At 44.2% G+C, this 15,285-nt stretch overlaps 1 protein-coding gene across 2 annotated transcripts in view; it reads right to left on the bottom strand.

The window, feature by feature from the left end:
• maml2 (mastermind like transcriptional coactivator 2) overlaps positions 1-15,285 on the bottom strand; it is a 120,208-nt gene that overhangs the window by 36,053 nt on the left and 68,870 nt on the right. For both annotated transcript variants that reach the window (XM_031897324.1, XM_031897326.1), the window contains exon 3: positions 11,846-13,213. In XM_031897324.1, coding sequence (XP_031753184.1) covers positions 11,846-13,213 — 1,368 coding nt within the window. The remainder of the gene's footprint in view (positions 1-11,845; positions 13,214-15,285) is intronic.

The following is a 15,285-nucleotide window of genomic DNA, read 5'->3' as shown; positions in this document are numbered from 1 at the left end:
AGCTTATTATATAGTAGCTTTTCTGTAGCAAAAACACCAGTTTTGGCAGAGCAACAGCACATTATATTTTAATTACTTTAAAACACTTTAATTTTTTGATGTTACTGTTCCTTTAATGTTCAATTTTTGTTCAATAGTTTTTTAATTATTTGCCTTCCTCTTCTGACTCCTTCCAGCTTTCAAATGGGGGTCACTGACCCCGGCAGCCAAAAACTTTTCCTCTGTGAGGCTACAACTTAATTGTTATTGTTACTTTTTATTACTTTATCTTTCTATTTAGACCCTCCTCTTTTCATTGGCCCCAAGCAACCAGATAGCTGCTGAAATTCCAAACTGAAGCGTTGCTGAACAAAAAGGTAAATAATTCAAAACCACAAATAAAAAGCAGACCAACTGCAAATTGTCTCGGAATAGCACTCTGTACATCATACTTTAATAACGTACACTAGGGACGAGCAAACTTTTTTCATCTGGTTCAGTGTGACGACAGAACGCGCGATTTCGCCAGCGGCGCACCTTTTTTTTGCAAATCCGAGCGAGAATTCCTCCATGTGGTCTGTTTCAATGGAAATATCACTCCCAGCAAAAGTCATTAATCCGCTCTTGTCTTCAACATCTGCTGCCTCTCTGCACTCTGGAGAGACCGCTGCATTCACGACAGCGCACAATTAATGGAAAATTAAAAGGGGGAGGGGGGGTTTGGTCAACCTGACTTGGATCATTTCTCATCCGAGCCACTGGGAAAAAGGATATCTAGACTCATTTGTATCATGGTGGGAAGGAGCATCTCGAACAATGTTGGGCTGTTGGTGAGCAAAACACACCTTAAGCTCAATGTAACTTCATCTTCCCATTGACTCCAAATTGTTTGGGTGAAATTTTGCTCAACTTTCCACCTTTTCACAAACTTGTACACCCTTAAGGTGTCCATACACGTGAAGATTCGCTCGCTTGGCGATGTTGCCCAATGTCTCCCGATATCCCCACCTATGGGTGGGCTTTATCGGGAAAAATGTAGGCTAATTCAATCGTTTGGCCCTGGGGCCGAACCATCACATTATAATGGCGGCTATAGGGCAGTCGGTTCGCGGGCCGCATCAATGAGCCAATGCGGTCCCCGATCTGACTAAATCTTTTAACCTGCCTGATTGATATCTGGCCAGATATCGATCGGGTATGGCCGTTGTTCCTGCCCCTACATGGGCCGAAAAGCTGCCGAATCGGTCCAAGGTACCGATATCGGCAGCTACAATCGGCCTGTGTATGGGGACCTTTAAACTAACCACTTTAGCGTGCCAATAGAGCAGTGCAAGCTGTATTCTACACCTTGTTTAAAAATTGGGTTTCATTGCCTTCCACTTGGGAGATGGTATAGAAATGCCCACAAAATTCTTTCTTACACTAGACAGTGGCTAGATAATGACTCTTTGATTGAATATTAGATTGATATCTAACACTGGAAGTTGTACCCGAGTCTGCTCTAAAAAATACCTCAATTCTTAGGGGCTGATTTACTTACCCACGAACGGGTCGAAATGAGTCCGATTGCGTTTTTTTCGTAATGATCGGTATTTTGCGATTTTTTCGTATTTTTTGCGATTTTTTCGGATTCTTTACGAATTTTTCGTTACCAATACGATTTTTGCGTAAAAACGCAAGTTTTTCGTAGCCATTACGAAAGTTGCGTAAAATCTGGCGATTTTTCGTAGCGTTAAAACTTGCGCAAAAAGTTGCGCTTTTTTCGTAGCGTTAAAACTTACGCGAAACTTTACACCTTTTAAGTTTTAACACTACGAAAAATGCGCAACTTTTCGCGTAAGTTTTAACGCTACGAAAAAAGCGCAACTTTTTACGCAACTTTCGTAATGGATACGAAAAACTCGCGTTTTTACGCAAAAATCGTATTGGTAAAGAAAAATTCGTAAAGAATCCGAAAAAATCCGCAAAACTTACGAAAAAGTCGCGAAATGTTCGTTTTCAAGTCGGAACTTTTCCAATTCGGGTCGGATTCGTGGGTTAGTAAATCAGCCCCTAAGTCTCTTTTATAACCACTTTAGCTGTTTTCTCCTTGGGGTCCAACAGATGTCTTCTCTCTGTCTGATCCAGCTTTTCCACCACTTCCCCCGGATATCACTTTCTCAAAATATACAATCAACATAAGTACTTCTATATATCTTTCCTTTTACAGGTCCTGCTTGCTTTTAACATTTGACCTTTAGGTATACTGTTTTGCCAGCACTCTTTGGGGGTAATATCATACTTGGTCTTAAAACAATACTGTCATGGGAAAACATGTGTTTTTCAAAACCCATCAGTTAATAGAGCTTCTCCAGCAGAATCCTGCATTTTTCAAAAACACAAACAGATTTTTTTATATTTAATTTTGAAATATCACATGGGGATGGCCATATTCATGTGACCTTTGATAAACTTCAGTCACACTTTACTGCTGCGCTGCAAGTTGGAGTGATATCCCCCCCCCTCACCCCAGCAGCCGATCAGCAGAACAATGGGAAGGGAGCAAGATAGCAGCTCCCAGTAGGTATCAGAATAGCACTCAATAGTAAGAAATCCAAGTCCAGCTTGGGACTCCTCCAGTTACATGGGAGTAGGAGAAACAATAGGTTAGCTGAAAGCAGTTCTAATGTGTAGCGCTGGCTCCTTCTGAAAGCTCAGACTCAGGCACAATGCACTGAGATGGCGCCTACACATGGTTGCCCTGCTCCGTGGGTTCTTACCCTAAGACTTATTCGGCATCGTATCTGTCTGACGGGCCTAACCCACCAATAACTGGCCTAAATCTGGGCAGATACCAATCAGGCAGGTTTGATTTTCCTGTCAGATTGGGGACTGCATTGGCTCGATGGATTGGATTTCTCTGATATCACCACCTTAGGTGGGCATATCATAACATGTTAGGTCGCCAAACGAGCAGATCTTATGCGTGTATGGCCACCTTAAACCTTCATCCTCCTGATCCCCTCCCCAACAGACCTGAGTACTGAGACTCCCACATACACGTCAAGCATTGGATCCTCCTCTTTTCAACTACCTCCTTGCAGCCCCCACCAGATGCTGCAACTTCCCACCCTCCTACTTGTAGCCAACACCTGCCAGTTTAACCTTAAGGTTAAGGAGGAAAAGATGGTACTCTCTCCACACTGTAAGGTACTCTGCCTCTAACCTTCTAATCCCAAGTTCCCACACCCCACCCCCTGAAATTGCAACCTAAAACTACCATCTCCGTAATTCTCAACTCTATTAACCTCTAAAAGGGGCCTAATTCATCTCCCAGGTGTGGTCCCATCACTCCACCTGTCTTCGCCAGGCTCATTCCTCAGGAGCCCCAAGATAATCTGTAGGCAAATAGCTGACCTCAGTACAGAAAGAAAGAGCACAGTAACCCGTAGTACATTTGCCTCCATGCACTAATGGAAGGGGCTCACCGGGAACCCTGCCAAGTGCCTTCAGCCCGTCAAGAGTAGAAATGAAAACTCTTCATGAAAAAATAATATTCAACAGAATCTGCCCAGCTCTTGCATGGAGTCAACTGGACTGTATTAACACTATGTCAGATATATTTTTATTATCAAAACACAACTAGTCACAGATTCTCTTCCCAGGACCCATTTCCTAGAGGGTCACTTTTGTCTTTAGTTTTTAGAAACGAACGAGCTCGAATAACCAAACAAATATTAATAAAGTAGGGTTGTGCTTGCAATATTTGCTAAAAGATAAAAAACTGGACACAAGAAGACTTAATAGCTGCATTTCCACTGACTGCCAGTTTTCCCTGCACACATAAGGACACACTGTGAGAAAGGTGCCCAAACTAAGGTCTACATGAGGCTGTCACTGCTATAACAGATCAAAATGAGAATGTAAATACATCCCTGGCACATTGGAACTCACTTTCACAAGATTAAGATTAGATTTTTCTCCCAAAACAGCATTCTGACTATATTAAAGGGAAACTCCACCAAACAACATGATTTTTAATGTAATAATATGGTTTGGAACAGTTCCCTAAGCCCTGCCCCCTGTTCCCCTGCTGATTGGCTGTAACAGTAGTGCCTGTCCTCAGCCTTCCTTCAGCCTGCCTCCTCCCAATCCCACAATTCCCTGCTGCACACGTTACATAGTTACATAGTTACATAGTTACATAGGGTTGAAAAAAGACCAGTGTCCATCAAGTTCAACCCATCCAAGTAAACCCAGCACACTTAACCCACACCTACCAATCTATACACTCACATACATAAACTATATATACAACCACTAGTACTAACTGTAGATATTAGTATCACAATAGCCTTGGATATTCTGATTGATCAAGAACTCATCCAGGCCCCTCTTAAAGGCATTAACAGAATCTGCCATTACCACATCACTAGGAAGGGCATTCCCCAACCTCACTGCCCTCACCGTGAAAAACCACCTACGCTGCTTCAAATGGAAGCTCCTTTCCTCTAATCTAAAGGGGTGACCTCTGGTGCGCTGATTGTTTTTATGGGAAAAAAGAACATCCCCCAACTGCCTATAATCCCCTCTAATGTACTTGTACAGAGTAATCATGTCCCCTCGCAAGCGCCTCTTTTCCAGAGAAAACAACCCCAACCTCGACAGTCTCACCTCATAGTTTAAATCTTCCATCCCCTTTACCAGTTTAGTTGCAGTCTCTGCACTCTCTCCAGCTCATTAATATCCTTCTTAAGGACTGGAGCCCAAAACTGCCCCCCATACTCAAGGTGAGGCCTTACCAGGGACCTATAAAGGGGCAAAATTATGTTCTCATCCCTTGAGTCAATGCCCTTTTTTATACAAGACAGCACTTTATTTGCTGTAGTAGCCACAGAATGACACTGCCTGGAATTAGACAACTTGTTATCAACAAAAACCCCTAGATCCTTCTCCATTAAGGAAACCCCCAACACACTACCATTCAGTAGATAGTTTGCATTTATATTATTTCTACCAAAGTGCATAACTTTGCACTTATCAACATTGAACCTCATTTTCCAGTTTGCTGCCCAGTTATCTAATTTTGTCAAATCGCTCTGCAAAGCGGCAGCATCCTGCATGGAACTTATAGTTTTGCACAATTTAGTGTCATCAGCAAAAATAGAAACAGTACTGTCTGTACTGTGATGTGATGTCAATAAGGAAAGGAACATCCCAGTGCAATGCATTGTGGGTTATGTAGTTCCTGCATGCTGTCTGTAAGCTGTGGAGAAGTTGTTACAATTTGTAACATCAGTGTTTTAGTCCCTCCTCCCCTGCCAGGATTTCAAATGATGCAGAAAGATAAGAACAGTTTTGCAGCTGGATTTCAGCATATGAAAATGGTATTTATTCCTACTGTTTGAAGGAACAGATTACAGGGATAGGGATATTAGGGGTTTTCTGTGTTATGTGGAGGCTCTTTACAAATTTTGGTTTGGAAGCCGGAGTTCCCCTTTAACAACAAAGACAATGCAGCCATTTATGGCTTACAGAGCTGTATACGATTTGGTCCTAGTTTTGCAGTTCTACAGGAACCACAAAGCAATAAATCCCCCCCCAACTTTCAAGAAACCCGTATATCACTTATGACCCTCCTACTTCTCCTGCCCCAACCTCCAGCCCTAGTTTGGTGCATAAGGATCTATCGTGTCTAAATAATTGTTTCCTTAAGGAATGGCTCACAGAAAAGCCTGACGAGACCAAAATTAGCTTTGCTACACATTGAATGCTAAAATAAATATATATATATAGCCTGCCTTAGTTCCATAAATAGCACCGAGCTTGTAGGAAACACAAGACGGAGCTCACAATATATACAGCTCTCCGACAATGAGAGAAGGGTGTGCAATACAATCCCACCATTGGGCTGCCCCATTCATGGGACACAAAGTGCTTTCATTTGCCACCAACGAGGACTGGTTCCAGCTAGTCCAAGCATAAGGTTCTGTTTCATTATTATAGACAGGAAGTGGCCTTTTTCTTGAACCTTTATGAGTGGTAAATTTTCCCTTCTGTCTTATTATTATGATGAAAAAGAAAACATTTTTAAAAAATTAGATTTATTTGCTAAAAATGGGCTCTACTTAGGGTTGCCATCTGCCTGATATTTCAATGAACTTGCTGGTAAATGTGTAATAACTAGTCAAATCGCTCCCAGCCTACCTCCAATCCGCCCCCAACCCACCTCTTCCCCCCCCCCCCATATTCACTAAATCCTCTTTGTTCCAGTCTTGACAATGCGACCCAGTTCCCTTCACTCTTAGACTCCTCCCCTGTGACATCATGGCCACACCTGCTTACATTAAGACCCGCCTGCCCAGTTTACTCTGTAAAAAAGGTGGCAAACCTAGCTCTACAACACATGGCCTGTAATTTGGAGCTTTCTATATATCAGGTTTCTGGATAATGGATCCCATACCCAGGGTTGTATTTATATATGTGCCTAGGGTGGCAGCTTTAGGGGGGCAGCCCTTGGGGGCCTACATATGAAATAAATCTTGCTCTCTAAATCTGGCGATGGAGGTCGGGGAGAGGGGGTACTATGTGCATCTAGGTTTGCCACCTTTCATCTTTGGCAACTCCGGGCAAGTTGGTGATGTCACAGGGGACAGGATGGATGATGTCATGGGCAAGTCCAGTGACATCAAGGGCGGGGTTATGAAATGTTGAACGGGGATTGGCCAAAGGCCATGTCAATCTAACAGAGGCCTTCCCAGTTTAACTAATTTGGAAAACTGGGCAGGCAGTTTTAACCTGGACAGCAACCCCCCACTCCGAAAACCAGGCTGTCCGGGCAGTGGCAACCCTATATGCATCATAGCACGTTACAGATGGAAGTGACATCATGTGCAACCGGATGTGACATCACAAGCAGCCACGCCCATGCACAGTTTTCCAGCAGGGGGTGCCACCCTAGGTACCCTATACATATATATATTGAGTCCCAGTAATAGCTCTCAGGTTAAGAGCAAACATAGGCCCCTTTGGGTTAAACTAGGGTTTTTCTCCATATGTTTTATGCTTCTCTCACTTTGATACTGGTTATTTCTAGGCATTTACTGTAGGTTGGTGTCAGGGAAACCCAACGTCAATCATAATAAAGTCCTTTCCATGATTTCCCACATTCCACTGCCAATGTAAATCAGACTGGCCCTGAACTGCTTACACTTCTACCCCAGCCTGCTCTCCAGCGAGACTGATATCATGGCGTAGGAAAACACAAGCTGCACAAACATATTTACTTTAGGCCCTTCCACCCATCGGAGCTGCCATCTCGCAAGGTCACACACTGGCAAATCATCAATATTTTATAAAAATAAACCATTTACGGCACATGGTATGTGTAATATAACCAGTCACTGATTTGGGAAACAATACATAAAGGCTTTATGGAACATAATACCATTTTAATACACAAGTATCCTGTAAATTATATGTTTAGAAATGTTGCTTAGTGATGTCATCAGTTATAATCGCTGCTTAGTGATGTCATTTGTCACATGACTCTATAAATGTATTAAGGGGTGGTTCACCTCCAGGTTAACTTTAAGTATGTTATAGAATAGCCTATTCTTAGTAACTTTTCAATTGGTCTTCATTTTCTATTTTTCATAGTTTATGAATTATTTGCTTCTTCAGACTTTTTCCAGCTTTCAGATGGGGGGGGGTCACTGACCCCGACAGCTAAACAACTATTGCTCTGTGAGGCTACAGTTTTATTGTTATAGCTACATTATATTACTAATTAGGGTTGCCACCTCTCCTGCCAGGGAACTCCAGGCAGGGAAGCGGGGCATGATGTCACAGGGGCAGGGCTATGACGTGGTTTTCCAAATTGGGAAAAGTGGGCAGGTAGTTTTGACCTAGACAGCCCTACCGAAAACCGGGGTCAAAAACGGACAGACGCCAACCCTATTACTAATCTTTTTATGTAGATGCTTCTCTATGCATATTACTGTTCCTTTTACAAGCCACTGCCTGGTTACTAGGTTAACTTGGGCCCTGGCAACCACATAACTGCTGAAATTCCAACCTGGAAAGATGCTGAACAAAAAGCTAAATAATTCAAAAACTGCAAAAAATAAATAATGAAGACCAAGTGCAAGCTGTCTCAGAATAGCACTCTCTACATCAGGGGTGTCAAACTCAATCAGAGAAGGGGCCAAAATCTAAAATCCAGCCTAAATCGCGGGCCGAATGGTTTACTGAACAGTCATAGACAACCATAGACAGTAGCCCCCACACACAGTGCCCCCAATTGCCTCATACACAGTACCCCTCCATAGACAGTAGCCCCCACACACAGTGCCCCCAATTGCCCCCATAGAAAGTGCCCCCAATTGCCCCCATAAACAGTACCCTCCATAAACAGTAGCCCCCACACAAAGTGCCCCCAATTGCCTCATACACAGTACACCCCATAGACAGTAGCCCCCACACACAGTGCCCCCATACAAAGTACCCCCAAATGCCCCCATAAACAGTGCCCCCAAAAATAAGTACCCCCAATTGCCTCATCATACACAGTACCCCCCATAGACAGTAGCCAGCCCGCACACACAGAGCCCCCACAGAAAGTACCCCCAACAGACCAGTGATGTCGGCGGCTCCTTCTCTCTTATGCCGCGGCAACAGGCACTACTATAAGGTTGCGCCTCGTCGCTGACGTGTGACGTCATACGCACGGGCGCAACCTTATAAAAGGGCCTGTTGCCGCGGCATAAGAGAGAAGGAGCCACTGGCGAAGACTTGCTTGGTATGTTTTTGCGCAGAGTGCGCACTCTGCGTAGGGAGCGGCGGTGCTGGGTGCCCCCCTGGGAGTTGGTGCCCTACGCAGAGTGCGCACTCTGCGCATAGGGAGCGGCAGTACTGCGCATGCATAATAGATTGGCCGGCGAGATCACAAGCCTCCTATTTCACCGCAGTCTCCTATGACAGCGCGGTGCGGGCCACATTGCAAGGCCTGGCGGGCCTTGTGTTTGACATGTGTGCTCTACATCATACTTAAAATTAATTGAAAGATGAACAACCTCCCAACTTTCCCAATTTGAGCGAGACAGTCTCAGTTTTAAGCACAAAATCCACAGTCCCAGAATGCAATTGAAATAGCCCACTTGCCACTTGTCACAAGTGGAGGGGGAATATCAAAGACAAACACAGAGCCATCTTTGAGTTGTTTTTCAGTAGTTTCCGCTAGTCAGAGAGAGACAAGCAGCACGGGAGCTCTGGGAAAGAAAAATAAGTTTGCGGTATTCTGCTTGTGCAAGTGTAGGTGAAGTTATGCTTTCAACCTCTCTCTGTATGCAGTGATCTCAAAGGCATGTCTGGGGTTAATGGGGCGTGTTTTGCCATTTCTGCTGTGATCTCTAAGGCATGTCTGGGGTTAATGGGGTGCTCTTTGCTATTTCTGCAGTGATCTCACTGGCATGTCTGGGGTTAATGGGGCACTTTTTGCCATTTCTGCAGTGATCTCAAAGGCATGTCTGGGGTTAATAGAGCGCTCTTTGCTATTTCTGCAGTGATCTCACTGGCATGTCTGGGGTTAATGGGGCACTTTTTGCCATTTCTGCAGTGATCTCACTGGCATGTCTGGGGTTAATAGGGCGCTTTTTGCAAAGTTTTTCCATTTTTTTATGGTCATGGCTGTGATCCCTCTTTCTAGTTTTAAAATGTAGGTAGGTATGAATAAGTGCTACTAAGAGTTCCCTTTATAAATGTACTTTGGCAAATGTAATATACTATATTATACTGACTGTAAACATGCAATAAAAATATTGTTGTTATGAATATTGTTATTATAATATTGTTATTATAACTGCTCATGTTTATACTGTATGTGCTTAACTAGGAGACAGCTTAGTAGGCGGAGCATATATATATATATATTGTCCAAGGCAGTGATTACAAAGCTGTGGGTCAGGACCTCCTCAGGGATCATGATGTATCTTATAGGGGTCACAGATTTCTCAGGGCAGATATCTGCACCATATCTCCCTCTATACGAGCAGATGCCATCATTGAGAAAGTGGAGGAAATGTTGCTCTACGGTCCATTTGAAGGGCGGTGTGGTTAAACTGATGAGAGTAAGATTTATAGAAACATTTCAGTAACACTTACTTCTCTATAGTCACTCACTTTCTTAAAGTCCCTAAGAGTCTCTCCAAGAAAAAAAAACAAATGTATGTTTATGTAATGGGGAAAGCAACACCAAGACATGTCTACACTTTAGTTGGGGTTTCTGGCCTATGTTTGTTATAGCCAGTATTTAGTTAGTCTAAAGGTGCCCATTCACAGGCCGATTGTAGCTGCCGAAAGTGATCCCTTAGACCGATTCGGCAGCTTATCGGCCCATGTAGGGGCACTACCGACGGGCCTGCCCGACCGATATCTGGCCTGAAATCGTCCAGATATTGATTGGTCAGGTTAAAAAATGTAGTCCCCGATCCGACTTCTCCTATACCCGTCGTTCTAATTCGATCATTTGGCCCCAGAAACAAACGACTGAATTAGCCTGGATTCGCCCGATATCGCCCACCTGTAGGTGGGGATATCGGGAGAAGATCCGCTCGCTTGGCGACGGATCTGAAGGTGTATGGCCACCTTACTTAATGTCTTGCAGGTCAACTCCATTCATTTAGCAATGGGGGAGGTGAACACACTGTAAACTGGGTGTTCTCCAAACCCGGTTAAAAATAAGACATGTTCATCCCACCCATGACACACCCCTGTTTTGCCCAGGCCACACCCTGCTCTGTCTGTTTAGGAGCATTTTGGGTGCAATTCAATGCTTCTCGGTAGCAACAGGTAAGTAAAATTTAGGGTGATTCAGGGACTGGTTGAATTTCCCATTTGGAGCCAGGAAGGAATTTTTCCCCCTGTCTGAGTCAACTAGCAGTTAGACAAATGGATGACTTTGTCAACCTCACCTACTGCTATCACCACTGTTTGAGTAAATAGTTATACACATAGTTACCATAGTTACATGTTGGCAACCAACATCTGTGCTAAGCAGATATTTGCTAAACATGCCCAGCTTAGCTACCAAATCGGTGCCAAATCATGAAGGGTAATAAATAAAGGGTAATAAACTGCATAAACATAGGAGAACTGGAGAACGTTGTATTACAGCAGTAATTGTACTGTTAATTGCTGTGCAGGGTTCTAAACTTTTTTTCACCAAGGCCACACGTAATCTAACCTAATATCCAAATATTAATGAGCAAATACAGATATTTAAAAATATGTAAGCAGAACTTTTGGGTAAATGAATTCTAAACCACAAAAATCATTAGGATTCTCCTCCAAGGGAACGTTAAAGACCTAACTAGCATAAATCTTAAGGTGGTCATACACGGACCGATTGTAACTGCCGATTTCGGTCCCTTGGACCGATTTGGCAACTTATCGGCCCATGTAGGGGCAGGAACAAGGTGCATGCCTCACCAATATCTGGCCTGAAATTGGGCAGATATCGATCAGGCAGGTTAAAAGATTTAGTCGGATTGGGGACCACATCGGCTCGTTGATGCAGTCCCTGAACTGACTGCACCCATTGCTCCCGTTATAATTTGATTGTTTGGCCTACATTTTCCCGATATCACCCACCCGTAGGTGGGGATATTGGGAGAAGATCCGCTCATTTGGCGACCTCGCCAAGCGAACGGATCTTAACGTGTATGGCCACCTTTAGACTAAATACCAGTGCAAGGCCTGAATATATTAAGGCAAGACTTCAAACTATGGCACAAATACCATTTGTAAGTAAATAAACATTATTTCTCTTATCAGTTCTGTGTAAAACAACAAAAAAATCACTGGAAGAACTGAGCATGGCTTACTCTACCTGTTGTGAATGAACGGATGAGTAATGAAGTCCTGAGATTGGCTGGTTTTGCGGTAGTTTTGGAAATGTCATCTTTTGCTGAAATGTGGTTGGCCTTGACAGTTGCTGGTTAGAGACACTTTGTACCTGTTGGGTTTGTTCATGGTGTTGTTTTGATGTAGGGGTCTGTTGCTTCTGCTGAGGGAATTGTAACACGGGTTTGTTTGGATTGCTTACGGCAGAAGATATTTGTTGGTTTGGCTGGTCTTGGTTAAAATGGAACAAAGGCTTAATGTTGCTATGAATTTGTTCTTGAGTGGAGTTGGTGACTGCACACTTAGCAGCATCCTGCGCTTTTATTAGTTCATTGCTGTTATTCTGGGAACTTGCATTCTGCTTATAGAGATAGCTGCTCATCATTTTCGATTGTGCCCCATTTACAGGCACGGCGCTTGTGGAAGGACTATGAGGACTTAGCTGCTGATGCCGAAATGGGCTCGGGACTTTCACATCTCCAAACGGCCTTGGTGACAGTCCGGTTGGTGACATAGTTGGCCAGCTTGAGGGCTGGCTTGGCTGATGTTGGTGAATGATATTATTTTGTCTGTTAGCTGCTATTTGCTTGAGCTGTTGTGCGTGGGATAACTCCTGCCAGCTGTGCAATCGGTTTGTACCAGAAACCTGCGTCTGTGATGGGTTATGGGGTGCTGTAGCATTTGGCGTAGATGTCAAGGGGGCACTAGACATCGGAAAGGCCGGTCCTGTAGAAGAAGGCCTCAACTGGGGTGAAGCAACACGAGCAGGGTCTAGGCCAGGCGAATATTCACTTTTTATGGTGACTTTGTCTAAAGGCATGGATGAAGATGTAGTCCGTTGATTTTGGTGCCCTATGTCAATGTGGAAAGGTTCGTCTTGCTTGATGGTGATATTTATCATGTTTTGCAATTCAGTATCACTCATGGGCGGCACCGATATATAAGTAAGCTCGTTAAATAACTCCTGCAGATCAGGATCCATAAACTGCTCTCCTGAATCCTCCTCATATTTCAACTGATTTTCATGAGACAGGGGAACATCTAAGTGCTTGCCACAAGACACAGCCTCCCCTGGCTCCTTTTTTATATCCTTCAGAGCAAAGCTAAATAAATCATTGACATTGCAGTTGCTGTTGTTGTTTGTATTATCGGTGCTTCTGGGTCCTGCAAGCTCCATCTGTCGATCTCCGGAACTGGCCAACTTCATTCCATCAACATTATGATATCTGCTTTGTGCTGCTAAGAGATGCTCATTTTTGAGTTTCTTGAAATCAAGGAACGAATGGTCCGAAATGCCATTTGGTCTCTTGCTTTGAGCCGGTGGAACAATTCTCCTCTTCAAAGAGCCTTGCAGCTGAAAGAAGTGATACAAACCTTATATTAGAACATGGCACCTTAACATTTAATTGTTTCATTTACAGAACTGTAAAATATCAATTTAATTGGACAGTTCATCTTTAAAGTAACTGTTAATATGATGTAGACAGTGGCATTATAATCTGCAACTGGTTTTCACATTCCATTCACAAAACCAATACCTCCCCATATGAAACATCGCCAATGCAATTACTGTTACCCAGTGTTGGACTGTGCCACAGGGGTACCAGGAAAAAACCCAGTGGGTCCCGGCGGCCCAGACCCTATCCCCGCAGGGCGCTCCACTGATCCACCGGTCAAAAGCGTGCCTAAATTAAACTTATCTGCAGTGCGTTGGGGGGGAGACCGTCAGATCAGTGGAGCGCTCTGCAGGGATAGGGTCTGGGCTGCCGGGGGGATGTTGGACGGGTATTGCGGGCCCCTGTGGGGATGGGGGTGCAAAAGCGGCGGGGGTCATCATTGGGGGATGCAGGGGCCCCTGAGGTAGAAGCCCTGGCGCCCCTGGCCTTAAAAGGGTCATTCATCTTTGAATTAACATTGATATTCTGAGACAATGTGCAACTGGTCTTCATTTTTGCTTTTTTTTTTGCTTTTAGAACCCAGTGGGCCCCGCCATCCAGACCCAATCCCCACTGGATGCACCCTTGAGCTGCCAGTTTCCCAGACGGGTGGTTGGGGGTGTGAGGGCCACAGCGAGGGCCCCTTGGGGGGTACAGGGGCCCCTGAGCAGCCCCAGTGGGCCCTGCACCCCCCAGTCCAACCCTGGCTCCCCCCTTTAATGCTGAAGTGGTGCAGCTTAGGAAACTGAGCTTTACAAGTGTATTCACATAGACCTAATTCCACCCAGTCCTACATTTAAGCCTTTACAACACACCTTTACACGCCAGATATATTTATGTTGGGGGCTTTGTCCCTTGACGTTCCTCTGGTCAGATTTCAAAGTTTAGGAAAGAATTCTCCAGGAAGCCGAAGGAAGTCGCGTCCACATGAACACGATTATGGGAGAACTTTCAAAAGCCTACATGTGTTTAATCAGGAGTAGGCCTCTATTATAATGAAATACAATGAGCGAGTGATCCCGCGGGACGATATTACTGACTAATACCCGAGCATTGTACTATAAACAAGTGCCTTCCCTTTGAAGAGACAAGAAAATTGTATTGTGCGCCACACTTCATGTATTCAAATAAAATGGGCAAAGTGAATAAGAAACACATGGCTTGATTTCTTCCACTGCTCGTGTTGTTATTCAAATACATGTATTCTTCTGCTTTTATGTTTCTGTTATTATCCCCTTGGGTGCCCTGTATTAAGCCTGCTTGCGTGGGGAACCAAACCAGCTTTATTTTTCCTTTTACGTGCAGTTGATGCAATGAACTTCTTCTAAAAGGTTAGGCACACAAATATTTTACCAACTGTATTTGTGAGATGGAAAGGTAATGATATAAATGTATAGTCAAGTTGTAACTTTTATAAATGTGTTACTAATGCTATACAGGTGGCCATACACGGGCAGATTTAAGCTGTCAATTCGGACCCTCTAGACCGATTTGGAGGTTATCTGCCCGTGTATGGGCCTACCCGACCTATATGTAGCGAAAACCAGGCAAGTGTCAATTTTCCCATAGTATTGGGAACCGCATTGGCTCATTAATGTAGTTCTTGCCTCAACTTGTTTGGCCCTAGGGCCCCATATTCACCACCTTAGGTGGGCATATCAGGAAAGATCCACTCATCTGGTGACCTTGCCAAATGAGCAGATCTTATAACAAATGGCCAGCTTAAAGGTGGCCATACACGTTAAGATCCTCTCGCCTGGCGAGGTCGCCAAGCGAGCGGATCTTCTCCCGATATGCCCACCTAAGGGGATATGCCCACCTAAGGGGTTCCTGATCCGACGGCCTGCATAGCAACAACTATGATCCAATATGGCCAAGCAACTGGATCGACCCGATACTGCCCATCTCAAGGTGGGCATATTGGGAAAAGATCTGTATGGTCAACCTATCAGTTTACAAATCATGAAAATAAAGGTTGTAATTAAACTTG

Source organism: Xenopus tropicalis, chromosome 2 (assembly GCF_000004195.4).
Source record: "Xenopus tropicalis strain Nigerian chromosome 2, UCB_Xtro_10.0, whole genome shotgun sequence".
NCBI lineage: Eukaryota > Metazoa > Chordata > Amphibia > Anura > Pipidae > Xenopus > Xenopus tropicalis.
Note: the sequence above shows the minus strand (reverse complement) of the source record. Positions and strands in the feature narration are given on the sequence as shown.